Consider the following 17,505-nt stretch of genomic DNA (forward strand, 5'->3'; position numbering starts at 1 on the left):
GATCAGGTTCAGATGATGGGATTGCCACTGAGACGGCTGATCACATTAAAGGTGCAGCCTGTCTGCACACCCTGCCAGCTGAGAGGGTCTAAATATACCTTCCCAATATGACAATTTAGACTTTTACAATTTTTTAAATGACAAAAAGTGTAAAAATTATTTACCCTTATATGACTCAATGTGTTTAGAGATGTATCCTTTATTTCTAAGAGAAAATAAAGACACATGGATTTTCTTAAAAAAAAAAAAACATGACTTGTTGCAGATATTAAAATATAATCTTCTGCACGTGTAGCCTGGTCCATAATAACTCTGCCCCCTGCTATTTAAATAAGATCCTATTTATCTGGGATTGCTGGACATAATATTTTTGTGGAAACAATGAAAACACCTGCTCCACATTTTGTGACATCACTTCAACATGCTGCAGCTTGGCAGCTGAGGTAGCACAAAATGTAAATAAATAAGACAGAGAGCTGAACAGCTGAGACTGTTCATAGATCCTTTCCACAGTGCGCCATCAGTGTTTCTGCACAAGTCATTTCATATTTATCCATGTTGATTCTGTGACTAGTAGTTGAATCGTCCAGATTCAGAACGTGACAATACAACAATGTGAAACAGACAGAAGTAAAAGTACAATATAATTTTAAAAATCTATACCAAGTATGAACTAAATAATAATAGTCATTCTCCAACAATACAAAACACAAATCTAAAGCACCTATTCAGTGGAAGTATGGAATCCATCACTGCATTTAAATAAATCAATTTGCAAAAGTAAAATAACTTTCAATGGTTTATTGAAAAACAAAGACACATAAGAAAAAAAATCTAATTACAAATAAAAAATAGCTGTGCTAAACTAGAAATGCCCATTTTATAATTATTTGATCATGTATAATAAAATCTATGATACTGAAACTTGATTACTTTCTAATGTGAATGTGAATAAGTGAAAGTATCACAAGGTAATCTGTGGGATTTGCTGCCATCTAGTGGTTTGTTCCTGCTCTAAATGATTGTTCCCATCATTTCAAACTCTTCATACGGATTTAGACAATCTGGGGTAGATGAAAAAGAGCTTTTCATGTCTTCTGCTGAACTGTCTTTGTGAGCTGACGCTGCAGCAGATAAACAAACACAGCAACATTCACAACGAATTGAATCAGTCCTATAGAGGAGATGCCGTAGTTCACATACAGGAAGCCACCGACAGTTGGGCCGACTGTGCGAAGCAGAGATTGAACAGAGGCACAGAGCCCCAGCATTGTGCCTGTGTATGAGAACAGAGAGGGTACAATAAATAACTGGATGATTATCTAACTGGTTTCATTTTGAAAATAAAGCATTTTCACATTACAAAAACCTTTTAACTTTCATTTTATGTGAGTTTTTACAAAGAGTCATGCGGCTTTTCCTGTTTTCTGTTAACGTCCCCATTTAAATCTTAAGTGTTGTGCGGGATGTGCTCACCTGTGTCAGACGATGGTACACTGTTTGTGAGGATACTGTCTGTGATGACGTTAAACAAACTGAGCGAAAACATCATTGGGATGGCAATGAAGCAGAACTGGAACACGTTCTGCATGTAAGCCTGCAGGTAGAAAAACATCATCTGAATAAAATACCTGAGGTGTGGAAGTGCTGCAGTAACCAGTAGTTCAGTGTAAGCGGATATCAGACAGTCCACAAATTGTTTTGTCCACTTCAACTGGCGTCACGTCATGACGTGAATTTCCTGTCCTGAACAGTACATTTTTGTGTTTTGCGTGTACCTGAGCCAGTCCCACCAACGAGGAAATTCCAATGGACAGAAGCAGCAGGGAGGTCTCAGAGTATCTTCCTGTAAGTCGACCAATCACTGCTCCCTGAATAACCTGAAGAAAATTAGGAGTTTTACTGATGTTACGTTTCAGGCTTACATCACCACAAACTGCAGCACATGACACGAGACTTACCATTTGAACTATGCCAAAATAAGCCATCAAGTAGCCGTTCTGCTCAGGCTGCAGGTTAAAGAACTCCAACGCGATGATGGAAAACATCACTTGAAAAATGCCTTTGAAAGAGACGAGCAACTCTCAAACTCCAAGCTGTGAACACCTGACACCCTTTGTCACGTCTGTGTAAATCAAAGATGGCTACATAACAAATATTTCTATTCAGCTGAGAGAAATGTGTTAAATCTTTCCATCTCCTCGTTGCATTTTAAAATGAACCATTTTAATAACCCTTCTTTCACATGAATTCTCACCTGATGGCAAACCTGCAACGATCTTCACAAGAAAAGTCGGAGTCACACCTGGAAACTTCATCAGTCTTGTGATCTCTCCCACACTGAATACTGACTTGTTCTTGTTCTCACCTGCAGCAAATTGCGAGAAAAAAAAAACAAAACTGTGGCTGCATGAACAATGTATAAATATCCCAAACTACTGACGACAGCAAGAGGAATTTTTAAGTATAATTAAAACACAGGCAGAGTTTTAGAGTTGGTCTTTTTTAAAGTCCAACACAAAAACTAAGAGAATCATCACTCTCCAACCAGCTTTTTTTCCAATGGTTCACATAATTTTAATCCCAGACTGGCATCTAGATTTTATGTTAAGCTACGTTAACTGCCCCTGGCTATTGATTAATTTGTAATGAACAGAGTGGCATCAACCTCTGCATCAACTTGAGGGTAAAACTATGATGTGGTTTGATAAAACCTGTTTGATATAACATTAACATTAACCAGTTTGTCTGACGTGGCTGCAGTGACTGACATGTCTCTATGGGCTAGAATGAGTGAGGACTAAATAACCTTAGGAACAACAGACAGCACGCCTTCCTTTGACTGTTGGAAATATTACAATTTAGCCCCTACAACCCATCCTTAACTCGTACTGCACCTGGACCTCACTGGATGTTTGTAGGAGACAGGACCATTTAATTTGTCTCCAGTCTTCAGCTGGAGTTTTGTGGAAACAGGTCAGTGTTAGGACTGGTTTTGTTTGTCTTCAGGGGACACCGCAGGTCTTATTTGTCCTTCTGGCTGAACTGTTTTGCAGCGTGGTGCGCTTTCTTGATGTCTGCTAACACATTTCCCAGTTTTTCATGTTCCTCTCGGCTGTTACTGACTTTTTCTTTTGGATCTCTGCACGTTTGCGGTCTGTTTGTCAGACTTGGCTTCAGCTCCTCACACTTTTTGAGTGTTTTTCTCAGCTCTTCAGTCTGCGTGAGATGTTTTTCAGTCTTCTGAAGAGGCACGTCATGGCTGGACTTGAGTGTCTGGGGCTCTTGGTTTGTCTCGTTTGTCTGGAGAATTACAGATTTATTTCTGACCACATCTTGGACAGTGTCACACATTTTGTTCTTTTGGAGCTTCTCCTCCTCTGTTCGGACTCAAGGGCCTGGTTTTTCTTATTTCTTTGTACTCAGCCTCAGGAAGGATAAAACATAATGTTGATAAGGTGGCATGGGGCCTACCTTTGGCAAATACTGATCACCTTTGTTAAGCAATAAATCTTTACAGTTGATTTCTAAAACAAACACTGGAGTTCAATTAAGATTTGAAATGCAGCGGTGGTTTCAGAGCAAAAACGAATAATGTCGTGACAATACGTCCAGAACGTGATCCAATTCTACTTTAATACTCCTCTAAGTAGAAATCTCGGGTGTCATTCATGTCCTGCTTTCCCAAAATGACTGATTCGAAAACACTCCTGTTCCATAAACCTGGACATGTCAACATTTCATACATATTTCCAAACAGCTGAGGACATTAAGTGTAGCAGATGTGTCTTACTGTCTGTGCTGGCTCTTGCAGACTTAGTATTTTTTGGGATAAACTTTAAAACCAGCAGTAAACTGACGACGCTCCCCGCAGCACCACAACACGCAGTAAATGTCTCCCTAGGAGGTAAATTAAAATCTGTGTTAAGTGGAAAAACATTTTGGACATTTTAGATCAATTTGTTCAAAAGTAACAAAAACATACATAACACTTGAAACATTTAGCATCTATCAACATGTTTTCACTCATTTCTGCGTTAAGGCTGTAAGATCTGAGTTTTTCTGGCCACTTGAGGACAGACGCACAAGCTACAAACACAGCACAGACATGACTTATGACAAACCCGTTAGCCAAGAGTTACTCATTTACACGCTGTGTGTTCTCTAGCTGCTACATCTCCATGTTCTCAACCAGCTTTGATTGATGCATTTGAGTTTTGTCAACAAGAAATTGTCGTACTACATCGTAATACATCCATAGACTCAAGCTCCAGGACCCAACACAAACCCATCACAGCAAACATACAGAGACACTCACCCGTAGCGTGTGTTCAGGTGGCCGCCCAATGTGGAGCCAGCTATCATACCGACGCCAAAACACAAACCTAGTTTGGATAAAGCATCTGCCCGTTTTTCAGGTTCTGAAAGGTCTGCAACTACCATCTGAGACGCTGAAGACAGGAACGAAAAAACCAAGTCAAGTGAAACTGCGTGTATTTTAAAGGGTATTAATTCAAATGAAATTACAATGAAACCTGAGAGTTTGGATCTAGGAGCAGTGAACAAGTGTGACACCTTTAATTATCCTAAATAAAAGTGTAATGGTTGTAAATGTAGAGTTTACACATAGCTGTAATATAAATGTGAACACAGAATAAACTGAGGTGATCAGGACAGATCAGAGATCAGTGTGATTAGGTTAGTTGATCATCAATAGCAAAATAATAATGTAGGTTTGAAGTTAAACATATTCAGGGTGGTGGTCACCAGGCAGGACGTGCATGAAGACTGTGGGGATTTTGTGGATGAACAGCATGGCAGGATGGTCTGCTATGGCCAACAGCAGAAAGAAAACAACAGTTGAAGAACATGACAGAGACAAGGCGATTCGAGCCCCAAAGAGATCTGCAAACCTGCCAACAAGACAGAAACCTAAAACCACAGGTTTTCTACCGGACAAAAACAGTGTAAGCTGCTACTGGCCTATGAAATACAAAACGTATCATGTCCATCATGCAAGTCTGTAAACGTACACATAGCTGAACTTGTTGCACTTACCTTCCGAACATGGGACCCCCGAGCAGCTGGATGACACCAACTGTGGTTTGCAAATAGCCAAACCACAAGGTGTCAAAGCCAAGTTTCTTTGCCAAATACTGTAAAGAGACATCATTGAAATACAAAGTTACCACGCTGACTGCGTGCTCACTGATTTTTACATTCAGTGCACCTTTAGTTTGGCAGAGTGATGTCTCTGCTCGTGACATTTACCCGGTCTGAGGAAAGAGGTGCATTTCTTATCTCCCCTGATAATTAATCATTTTGACAAGCAGCTAATGTGTCTTTAGGTGAAGCAACTGCTATGTGACATAGAGTCTCATTATTTGTGTTACAAGCTTATCTTTGTCTGTGACTTTTGGTCATATTTGAGTAAGACGGCAACAGTGGTGGCAAAAGTGAATCACCTTCTGCTCTAGAGTCTAAATGATGAATAACTACTGATTATATTATTGATTTTTGTTTTATCACAATTGCCTATGGAGCTAAAATAACATCTACAAATGAGGGTTGCGTAAGTTATGTATAAAGTTGTGAAATGTTAGCAGAGACAGTTGTCATATAAGACAGTCATCTCTGTCTGTGATCATTAATAACAACATCTGAGTTAATGAACTCCAACATTACACAGCACGGACATCTCAGCTTCCTGCTCTGACATAACACACAGGCTGTGATACTTACAGGGGTAACAGAAAACTGCAAAAACATCCATGTTATATCCAAAGCAGCGATGAGGTAAACGATGTGAATAACTTTCTTCCTGTTTGGCTGGTCTGTGGCAGCCTGGGAGGAAACTGGATGCACGGCTGTTTTCGTCCTTTGACTCATGTCGATGCTTGTAAAAAATAAAATAAAAAGAAAAGAAACTAAACAGTGACGTTAATATGACCTCTCTGCAGAAACAGACAATAAATAGTAAGTTGCAGACAAGCTGGGACTCGATCGATGTGTCCCTGTCTCGTTCAAACCCTTCAACCAGGTGAACTCTCCTGTACTTTGGGTTGTACTTTGGAGCTCAGGGAGGAGCTGCCGAGCTCGATATTAACCAGCCAGGAGAAAATACAAGTCTGTGCATACTAGAAACTCTGACGTGTTTGGATTAAGCATTGTTCACCGGAACAACTGGACTTGTCTCTGATTTCAAGTTCCGCAAAAAACCGAGCTGATCGTCCAGCGGTGCTGCTTTCAAGTTCCTCCAGTACTTTCACGTTTTTGCACGGTTCTGTTAATGAGTAACTTAGTTTAATGGTCATCGGAGCAAAGGATAAAGGAATAAAACTGCATATAATATAAAGACTTTACCAATAGACATTCAATTACAGAAACTTTCATCTTCTTGTCTTGTCAAAGGACTGTCTCTTTGTGACTTTGGCTGTATGCTTAGCCTAATATTTGGTGTGACCAGTCAGAGAGGACAAGGAGTGTCCCTCCACTGTCTGATGCATAACAAATTTAAATATCTAAAGCACATAAGCAGATGCTATTGCACAGTACTGTGTACCTACAATTTAATTGAAAACACAAAGGTTGCTCACTCCTGCAATAATCTTTGTGCCTTGAAAAAACTCTTGTTAAAAGATACTTAACTCTTACTCCTACTCTAGAATGACACAACCTTTCACCCCGAACTGTGTACGAGAAATGCACAGTCATGGTTGACCTGGTGGATGGAGGAGACCTTTGCACATGAAAACCAAAGTAACTACACAGTTCATAAATGCTCTCGTGCTACGTGTCAGCCATGAACTCAGTGGCCATGACTTAGTGTATTTATTATAAGCATTGGATTACAATAACTGGCAGATCCTAATGATGCTTCTCATCACACTTACCAACATTAGGTTTATGTTCACATATTGTAAGAACTCATTATGTGACAGCCAGATGCAGAAATGCATTGTCTTTTAAAGCTTCTCATCACAATTACCAACTGGTTAATTTACATTTACAGCATGAGCAGAGGTTACAGAAAAGAAACAACAGAACCTCCACTGTGTTTGGAAACTTCTGGTTTCTTATTTTGAAATCTGAACGACCTCCTCCCGGAAGTGAGCTCCATCCTGTGGTCAGATATCCACTTTGTTGTGTGTGGGGGTTGGCAGAGTGTCAGATGAGCTGCTCGGTGCATCAGTCTGAGTAGCGTTTAGCATCTTGCTGGGATGTAGATATCAGAAATCACACAGAGACCATGCAGATCCTGACTCCTCATGTGTACTGGGCTCAGCGACACGGAGAGATTTATCTCCGAGTGGAGCTGAGTGATGCTAAGGTAGGACAGTGGACAACATCCAGCTGGCTGCTTTCTGCCTTAACCCACTCTGAATGTATGTAAACATGTATAATATATGTAATATTAATAATGCGTTTAAATGCCGCTAAGGTTTAATGTAATGTTAGCTGGTGGTTTCTTTGCGAACGGGAAACAACTTGCAGCAGAAACAGCCAGTTAGCCTGTTAGCTAACGCAAAGTGCTGCTGATGTGGCTCCAGTAATGAGGTGAAATGTGAAAAACAAACAATAATAATACTGCCGACAACCGAAATGAATACACACTAGTCTCCTGATTATAAATTTGGGGTTTTGTTTGTTTTTTGCTGCGTAAATAAGGAACTAGCTTAGGGTTCATATTAACCGGTCATTTGTCCGTTGTCAGGGTAATAAACGGTGATGGAAACGGTTTGAACTGTCGTAAAGAATCAACAACACTAAGCAGCAGCCACATAACCCAGAGTGATGTTTACTGAAGCTGGGAGTCACAGCTTTAGTTTGACCTCTCAAACTATCCTCTATCTGCAACTCTAGATAGAGAAGGTATTAAAAAGTCTCCGATTATTCCTTCTACAAAGATGCTTTTCCAAACACCAGGTTTTATTCACATTTTAAGTTTCACACACAGAGGACAGAGGTTTGTAGCAGACTTCTGAGAAGCTGTTCCTCATATGTGGTGCAGAAAAAACAGCTGCTTCTCCATGTCTTGTTCTGATTCTGATCTGATCCTGGCATCAATGTGTTGTGTTAATCAGAATCTATATAAAAAATATTTAGGTTTTGGCTGAGTTTCATCTTCACTTTATCCCAGAGCCTGCCACTCTCTTAATCCTATTGTGCTGGCTGTGTGTTTGCATAAGTAACACGAAAAACAGGTTCTTCCCTTCTCTCCCTCCACATTTCCACACTTAGACTTCTCTGTCCTGCATCCTGCATCTGTTAGAAAAATGTCTAATAAAAGATGCATGACTTTTAATGGTAGTTCTGGATCTTGTTTAGCCTCTTAGGAGATAGGCTTAATGACCGAGCTAAAACAGGCTGAGCAGGAGAGCACCTGTCACGAGAGGGGTTAGCTCCATTTATATGAATTATAATAGAGATTTATCAGCACCACATCACAATCTATATTAACTTTAATGTCCATTCACATTCATGAAGGCAAGATTTATTTCAGGTCTGTCATATTAGACACCATTCTTTTAGCTTAATGCACCTTATAAACTGTTTATTAAAGGATATGTGTGGTAATTTATACACATTTCCTCATCAAAACAATTAATACATTGAACCAGCAAACAAGTATTGTCGGTGTAGCCAAAGCCTGATATACTGTCTTCTGTTTATCTGTATTTGTTTTACTTGTGCTTTATTACCATGAATTAATTTGTCCTGTAGCTGATAATACTCAAAACACCACAAACTGGGTATTAATTCACAGTTCAAAAAGAGTCCAAACCTGTCCAAAACTGGGGCTACAGTGCAGAATGCCGATGATGTAAAGATTAATGTCTTCATTAGGAACCAATGGGTTTATAGCTGACAGCCACAGACAGGGAGCCTTTAAACCACAGAGTGTTGAACTATGACACCAGATGCTGTTCATTTCTGTATCACGGTGACCATTGTGATGGCCATCTGTTTTTGTGTTTTTCAGAACCTTGACATCAATGTGCAAGAAAATAACACACTTCAGTTCAGAGGTTGGTATTTAAGATGCATGTAAGAAGAAAATGGTGTGAACAAGAACTTTTTAAGAGAAATTGTTCAGTTACATAATGACAATTTCAAAGATACTCCACTACTATACTCTAACCGCTGTAGTTTTTAGGTCTGTTATGATAAGACACATAATGAAAAGCTAAATAGTATTACGATAAAATTGCTCAAATCTTAATATTGTAATAAGTAATATTGTTATTCTTCCACAGCACTGGGCCATGGAGCTAAAGGAGAACATGAATATGAGTTTAGTCTGGAGTTCCTGGAACCTGTTAGACCTGAGGTATTGATCGTTTATTGATCTATTACTAATTAAAGGGGAGAATAATTGTTCTAATTCTAAAATTGTACTACATAATTTACATTTTGGGGAAACAAATACAGACAAAGCCTTCAAAAAGCCAGTTGTTGGTTATTTTTATTCTCCTAAAGTGTCTGAAACTTACTGAATCAGACACTAAAGAGACTAATTTTAGCAGTGTTATTTTAACGTTGTGTACCTGTCAGACCCGGCTGTTGTACAGATATTACTGCGGTTATCCAACAAATTCTACTTTTTTTTAGAGTTAATGGAAATTAAATATTTAACATAAAATACAGGCATTTCACTAAAAATACAGTACAGAGACTTGTGTGTCCTGTGTTTTTAACATACTTTTTTATCACAAGCTTAAGCGTTATGTACATTTCTTACTTATTGATCATGCTGTTTAGATTTTTTCACAACTGGAACAGATGAGCGACTGCATGATATTATTCCATGGTGCTGATTGATCCATTATAGAAATCGCTGCAGGAAAGGAAAGGTGCATGCTGATTAAAAAAAAATGCCTCCCTGCCAAAGAAAGCCTTGTTCAGATCATATATCATGTCCATGCTTCTATAGTCACATTACTAGAAGTGAATATTTTGTGATATTGACACCAACTAAAAAAGAAATTTAGAGCTTGGCAGAGTTTCTTGGTGGAACACATTTGACATCTGGTATATCATGCAGTTGTGTATAATTTCACAGTGAAATATGAATTACTGTCATATCTGATAAAAAAAATTGTTACTGGATGGGTAACGGTCTTTTGTGTGTGTGTGTCCCCATCATGGTGGACCCCAGATCAACCATAAGTCCACCCAGCGTCAAGTGGACATTAAGATAAAGAAGCAGGAGGAGCGTTGGTGGGATCGACTGACACTGCAGGAGAAGAAGCCTGTGTTTCTGGCCCCTGACTTTGACCGCTGGCTGGACGAGTCTGACGCTGAGATGGAGCTTCAGGCTAAGGTAAGAAGAAGATCGGAAAAATATTTTAGGATTTCATGAAGGACGTGACACATCATAATTCATTCAGCCACTCATCAATAATTAATATAATTGAATAATTAATTGATGAGTAATCAAAGCACCTGTGCACATGTAGTAGAGCATGCTGAAAGTTGAGTTTGACGGTTTGATTTTTTTCAGGAGGAGGAGAAGATTAACAAGATAAGCGTGGAGTCGAGAGTTCGAAAAGACCGTGAGTCTCACTGAGCTCTTTACATAAAATCAAACATAAAAAGATTAGACATCTATTATGACATGTATAAGATTAGATTCTAGTTTCATTTTGATGTTTTAATTCGACGTCCATGTCCACATCCTGTATTCCTTTGGATGAATTTTGCAGGAATGAAATTAAACTGTATTTATTTTCTTATATTTTCTCAGCCTACCTCGGTCTGAAGAGAGGCTACTTGTTTATGTACAACCTGGTGCAGTTCCTGGGATTCTCCTGGATCTTTGTCAACATGACTGTTCGACTCTTCATTCTTGGTCAAGGTTTGTTTAAAAAAAGATGAACGTCAGTTTCTGAAGTGAAGTCAGTGAACCAAGTTGTCTGCAACAGGAAGCCAAGTTATTTTAGAGAATAACTTTGACTAGTCAAATAAGTTTTACATTAACGTGAACCCCAGTCGTATGACAAGTTAGTCATGTTACATCATCACGTGTTGTGTAGCCTGTAACTATCCTTTTTTTTTACTGATGACAATGTGGCCTCATCATTGAGGTAAAGATGAAAATGTATGTTAGTCTGCTGTTGTTATAAAAGAGAGAAGAAAGTTTGTATATGTTTACATTTAGTTATTTGGCAGATGCTTTAGCAAGTTAACACACACTCAGGTAAAAGTAAAAACAGAACTGGGAGACTGTAAAGGTCTGGACTGTATAAAGGAAATAGAAAATATAACTGAAACAATAGGGTGTGTTTATTTATGGCCAAATTAATGAATTAATAAACAGCTGTTGGTGAGTGTTTATGGATCCCAAAAACAGAAAAGAGACAAATACAATAAGCACAACTGTGCAGTGAAATCAAACAAACAGAAGGTCCAGAACGCACAGTAAGAGAGGTCTGCGTTTTTGTTTGTGAGGAGGTTTTCACAGATGAGCTCATTTGAATAGAAACAGCAACACAACTACACAGCAGGGATTTGTTTTGCAAATGATGAGGATTATGGATAGTGGCTCACACAACGTGCTGTTTAATGAAGTCTCTCTCTCGCTCTCCTCAGATTCATTCTATGACACCTTCCACTCCACAGCAGATATGATGTACTTCTGTCAGATGATGGCTGTGCTTGAGGTTGTTAATCCCTTACTGGGTCTGGTTAAGACTGGATTCTTTCCCGCTATGATACAGGTAATACAGGGAAGACGGTCACTTCCTATTTTATTGTGATTCCTCGTTATATGGCTCAGTTCAAATGTGGCCGTGAAGAAGTTTGGTGTACACTAATGTGCTTTTAGACCAACTAATTAAACATTTGTAGTTCAGACTCAGGTCTCACTGACTTTTCAAATTCTTATTAAATTCTTCTTCTTAAGTGTAGCTCACTTCTTCATGTTATGTCCGGGGCCATCACAGTGTTTACACAGAGTGCCATCTTAGTACAGGTGTGTGTGAGCTCCAGCAGATTTACAGGGATAATGTGCCAAAGTTAACACTCTGTTCTGCTCTGCGATGCTGCAGGTGGCAGGAAGGAACACCATTCTGTTCGTTATCTTTGGTAGCTTAGAGGAGATGCAGAACAGACCTGTGGTTTTCTTTGTCTTCTACCTGTGGAGCACCATTGAGATCTTCAGGTCAGCTCAGATTGACTCCTTACTGCTCTTTAGTAAACTTGTTTTGTTGCCTTCTGTAACATCAGACCCTCCTGCTCCTACACCAGGTACCCGTTCTACATGCTGGCCTGCATTGGCACAGAGTGGAAGCTGTTAACATGGCTCAGATACAGCATCTGGATTCCTCTGTACCCTCTGGGGGTTATAGCTGAAGGTTGGCAACTAGCTCCTTATATTTACTGGTAAGATGGTGACATAAATTGGTCAGTTAGTCATCATTAGTTGTTTCTGATGTTCCCAGCTGTGGCAGTGATCCAGTCCCTCCCTATCTTTGATGAGACCCGTCTGTTCAGCCTTCCCCTCCCTGCAGTGATGGGACAGTCTTTGAGCTTCTCTTGCATTCTGCAGCTGTACCTGGCCCTCATGTTCCTGGGTAAGAGCGACACCGACAAACCACCATGCAATATGTCAGCTAAAGACCATAACACTATTTTACCTGTTTTAACTTGTTTACAGTCAAATATGTTCATCACAGCCTACAAGTCAAACTAACTGATTAAAAAAATAAAAATAAAAAAAGGCGTGATTTTCGCAGTGATGAGTTACCAAACTACTAAAATAAAATAAATTACGACATTTACATAGTTTTCAGAAGTAAACGTTTTAGTGAATGTATACTGTATCAATAAATGATTCAGACTATTAAACGTCATAATATTGTACTGAGCTGAAGGTTATGTCTTATTTAGTTTGACCAAAAGTCAGCAGTAATTAATTGGCTAACTATTTCAGCTCTAATAATGAGGTTAGCCTGCAGAAACGAGAATCAGTTCCTGTAGCTCTCAGAGTGGAGAAAATGACGACGGGTGTATTGGATAAATATTGACGGGGGGTGCCTCCTCTTTCCAGGACTCTTCATCAATTTCCGACACCTGTACAAGCAGCGGAGGAGACGATACCGGTCAAGGAAAAGGAAAGTCCACTAACTGATCAGCACATATTCTTTGCACACACCCTGAACTGCTGTACAGCAGCTTGTTTCCTTCCTTCTTATTGCCTTTTCTCATTTTCCTCCACACACACACACACACACACACACACACACACACACACACACACACACACAGACCTGATGTTGAAATACATCAAATATATTCCTCCACTGGGTGAACTGTTAACCTCCAGACCAAATCCTGTAAATCCTACTGTAACCAGCATGACAGCTCACACCTAAACACACTGTGCAGGTGGATCCTGTGCTGCTGTGAGCTGGAGTTGTTATCAGGTGTATTCTCTTCACGTTTTCCATGCTATAGGTGTTGATCTGCAGTCACTGCTGTGCACATGTTTTTATGTTTGTTTAGTTTTTTACAAATGTTGGGATACAAGAAGTGTCTCTCATAAGTCATAATTGGAAAGTCATAAGGTTGGAAATGAATAATGACAATCTGCTGCTCTCCAGTGTGAATTTTTGCATCATGTATTTACAAATGTTGTCATTTGGTTTATGGTTGGAAATACAGGAGTTATTGCTGACGACACAGTGTTCCTTGTACTTACATTTGAATAATTGTGCAAAGACTTTTGGTTCATACTGGTTGTTGGTTATTAATAATAATAATAATACTGTAACCTTCAAAACAGCTGTACTTAAAACAGCGATGCATTATGGACTTTTAATCCATCAGTTATTAACTTTATAATTTAACTCAATTCTTTTTGTCAAGAGTATTAAAAACTCTGATGTTGGAACGTGCTTCAGCACACGCTGAGAGATTGAAAGTTGATCGTGATTAAATGCATGAAGACACAAATACAAACAAGCTGCTTTAGAGCTTGAAGATTCTTGGAAAAGCAGTAATTAATAACATAAAAACACATATTTTATTGTTCTTGAATTGATAGATAAAATGATTTAAGAAGACAAGAAAACACAGTGACTCCAAACTAACTGTCAATTTTATATTTAGATCTCCATTTCAGAAGTGCTTTCTGAACCTTGCCATGCAAATTACTACAAGGAGGAGGAAATAGTTTATACCACTTTATTTATTATTTGCATAGTTAACAGCAGCAACATTTATGCTTACACGCCATGACCTAAAAATAATTTGTGCTACAAATATTCATGAATTCGCAAACTACAAATTATTCTGTTGCATGTTTCTCTCCCCCGGACATGCAACAGACTTTAAAAAAAAATTACTAAAACCTTTAATCATATTTAGCAAAGCAAATTCTAAAGATAGTCCCTTAATGCTTTAAAACCACACATGAGATTCCCCCAGAATGAATTACATGGCAGTCAAAATATACGTGTTATTGCCAGTTTGTTGAAGAGAAAGTTGAAAAAATGAACAGGAGCAAATATCAAGAACCATGAAACGTTGTTTCAGTTTTCATATTGGTGGTGAGATTACAAACGATCCTTTAAAGTTACATCCATCCCCAGTGAGCTGGTCCCTATGCCTGGTCTGAAAGCACCAAATGAGTAAAAGGTAAATAGTTTGTCCATCATGAAACATGGAGAAGAAGAACTTTTCCACTTTAAATGTTCTGCTGAGCATGTAGCAGTTTGTTCGAAATGAAATATCATCCAGTATTTTAATGTGATATTCATGTTATGATTTTCTGTGTTTTACTGTAAACTTGCACTTGTGCTCAGAGAGTTCTCACCATGTTTATTTTCACCACGTGTCTGGACAAGAATTCAAAATCGAAGTGACCTGACTTATTTTCTCCTTTCTTAACATTGAGCCTTCACCTTATTTATTTACATTATTTTTACTGAGTTTTTTTTTTTTTTTTTTGCTTTAAATTTTGCAGTTGACTTTACCTAAAGGTGTCTTTTGGGGAGGAAAACACACTTTACATGTCTGATGCAAACAAATGGTGCATTTCATGTCAAGTCTCAGTTGTGGTTCCCTGACCAAGAAAGAGAAATAAAAATAAAAGTTCCTATTTTGGAGTTGTTATTTATGTTATTTGATTTATTTATTTATTTTTCAGATCAGGGTTCCATCAGTTATGTGAAAATGTTTGAAGAATATGAGTTCACAGGTTTTGACGTCTGCCTGTCAATCTAGGCTTTAAGAGGGTTATTTCCAACATTCCTGTTCATGTACATGACAGAGGACAAAATCACAGTTAACACAGTCATAGTACTGTGAAATAAAAAAAACTATCTCAAAGTTAATCCAGGTTGGTTCCAGCATATCTGACTCAAACAAGGATGGAGGGACATGAACAGTGAGGAACTTGAATTTTGGTTTTAAGACACTCTTTATTGAGTCTGTCCTTAAAGACTGCCGACTCGGTTTGTTACATGTACACACGTCACATACACAAGTCTGTGAGTGTGGTGACAGTTAAGACAACTATACAATGATAACTGATGACACCCATGTAGAGAGTTCAGGAAGAAATGGGATTTATCAATTAAACAAATGTTGAATAGGTTTCTGTTTCACAGGTGTTTTCATTTTGATTGCACCTTGTCTGTGGGGGTGGGCCGACAGTTTGATTGACATCTCCTCTCTCCTGTAATGTTTCTTTTACCTGTTAGGGCGGGGCAACTTAGACCTTTGTTGACCTTATGTGAACATTTTGGTGACGCACTGTAACCCACAGCCTCTTCTCCACCCACTGTAACCCACAGCCTCTTCTCCACCCACTGTAACCCACAGCCTCTTCTCCACCCACTGTAACCCACAGCCTCTTCTCCACCCACTGTAACTCACAGCCTCTTCTCCACCCACTGTAACCCACAGCCTCTTCTCCACCCACTGTAACTCACAGCCTCTTCTCCACCCACTGTAACCCACAGCCTCTTCTCCACCCACTGTAACCCACAGCCTCTTCTCCACCCACTGTAACCCACAGCCTCTTCTCCACCCACTGTAACCACAGCCTCTTCTCCACCCACTGTAACCACAGCCTCTTCTCCACCCACTGTAACTCACAGCCTCTTCTCCACCCACTGTAACCCACAGCCTCTTCTCCACCCACTGTAACCACAGCCTCTTCTCCACCCACTGTAACCCACAGCCTCTTCTCCACCCACTGTAACCCACAGCCTCTTCTCCACCCACTGTAACCCACAGCCTCTTCTCCACCCACTGTAACTCACAGCCTCTTCTCCACCCACTGTAACTCACAGCCTCTTCTCCACCCACTGTAACCCACAGCCTCTTCTCCACCCACTGTAACCCACAGCCTCTTCTCCACCCACTGTAACCCACAGCCTCTTCTCCACCCACTGTAACTCACAGCCTCTTCTCCACCCACTGTAACCCACAGCCTCTTCTCCACCCACTGTAACCCACAGCCTCTTCTCCACCCACTGTAACCCACAGCCTCTTCTCCACCCACTGTAACCCACAGCCTCTTCTCCACCCACTGTAACCCACAGCCTCTTCTCCACCCACTGTAACTCACAGCCTCTTCTCCACCCACTGTAACCCACAGCCTCTTCTCCACCCACTGTAACCCACAGCCTCTTCTCCACCCACTGTAACTCACAGCCTCTTCTCCACCCACTGTAACCCACAGCCTCTTATCCACCCACTGTAACTCACAGCCTCTTCTCCACCCACTGTAACCCACAGCCTCTTCTCCACCCACTGTAACTCACAGCCTCTTCTCTTCTCGTTGGATTTTCTGCTTTTCTGATTAGTCTACAGTTCAACCTCTGGTTACTCACCGTGAGCCAAGTGACAAAAAAGTCACATTAAACTTCAGAATGAACATTTCAATTCCACCTTCAGTTTCTGAAAGTAAGTTTTCAGGCTGAATGTTGACACATGATGGCACATAATGATCATATATACCATAAATACCATATGTGACATTAGATGTTAATAGAAGTTGTGCAGATTTACTGCTAAACACAAAGCATTTGTATCTTACTTGTACTAAGTTGTGTTTTCTGTTTTCATTGGGGGGGGGGGACCTCACCCTTGTAATATTGTGATTCACCCGACCACACCCAAAGATAAGGACCAAACTCCTCCTGTCAGCCTCGGAACATCTAATTGCTGTGGATGCAACAGGCGCCGCACTCGGAACCGCCTCCGAGGTTTTACTTCAAACTCTGCAGCGACCTGCACAGCGCTTTGAATGTTGGTGTATTGATACAGGGGGGTGTGTGTGTGTGTGTGTGAACGGTAAGGTGAGAGGTGTTTGGCTCCTAATCCTCTTAGCAGCATTATGCTGAGCCTCGTTCAAGCCCTGACATGCGGTGCGCCCTTGTAGCTCCCCAAAACCCGGAGTCAGCATCTCTGCGTCCGTTACGCACAGCTGGAGGGACGGCGAGGAGCCGAGGAGCCGGCGGTCCAGGTAAGAGCCGCAGCATCCTTCACCAC

General features: G+C 40.1%; 2 protein-coding genes across 2 annotated transcripts; one reads left to right on the forward strand and one right to left on the reverse strand.

The window, feature by feature from the left end:
• Window positions 1-269: 269 nt before the first annotated feature.
• slc22a18 (solute carrier family 22 member 18) lies at window positions 270-6,256 on the reverse strand. Its single transcript, XM_026378603.1, has 10 exons — window positions 5,743-6,256; window positions 5,059-5,156; window positions 4,768-4,913; window positions 4,319-4,451; window positions 3,794-3,900; window positions 2,258-2,368; window positions 1,962-2,062; window positions 1,779-1,880; window positions 1,477-1,597; window positions 270-1,276 (listed from the first exon to the last, which is right to left on the reverse strand). Exons 1-10 carry the CDS (start codon window positions 5,887-5,889, stop codon window positions 1,089-1,091), a joined length of 1,254 nt encoding a protein of 417 aa, XP_026234388.1. The 5' UTR covers window positions 5,890-6,256; the 3' UTR covers window positions 270-1,088.
• Window positions 6,257-7,122: 866 nt separating this feature from the next.
• LOC113173912 (very-long-chain (3R)-3-hydroxyacyl-CoA dehydratase-like) lies at window positions 7,123-13,678 on the forward strand. Its single transcript, XM_026377495.1, has 11 exons — window positions 7,123-7,330; window positions 8,984-9,029; window positions 9,258-9,331; window positions 10,160-10,324; window positions 10,505-10,556; window positions 10,748-10,858; window positions 11,593-11,720; window positions 12,051-12,163; window positions 12,250-12,356; window positions 12,444-12,575; window positions 13,052-13,678. Exons 1-11 carry the CDS (start codon window positions 7,250-7,252, stop codon window positions 13,126-13,128), a joined length of 1,086 nt encoding a protein of 361 aa, XP_026233280.1. The 5' UTR covers window positions 7,123-7,249; the 3' UTR covers window positions 13,129-13,678.
• Window positions 13,679-17,505: the final 3,827 nt, after the last annotated feature.

This window comes from Anabas testudineus, chromosome 3 (assembly GCF_900324465.2).
Source record: "Anabas testudineus chromosome 3, fAnaTes1.2, whole genome shotgun sequence".
Lineage (NCBI taxonomy): Eukaryota > Metazoa > Chordata > Actinopteri > Anabantiformes > Anabantidae > Anabas > Anabas testudineus.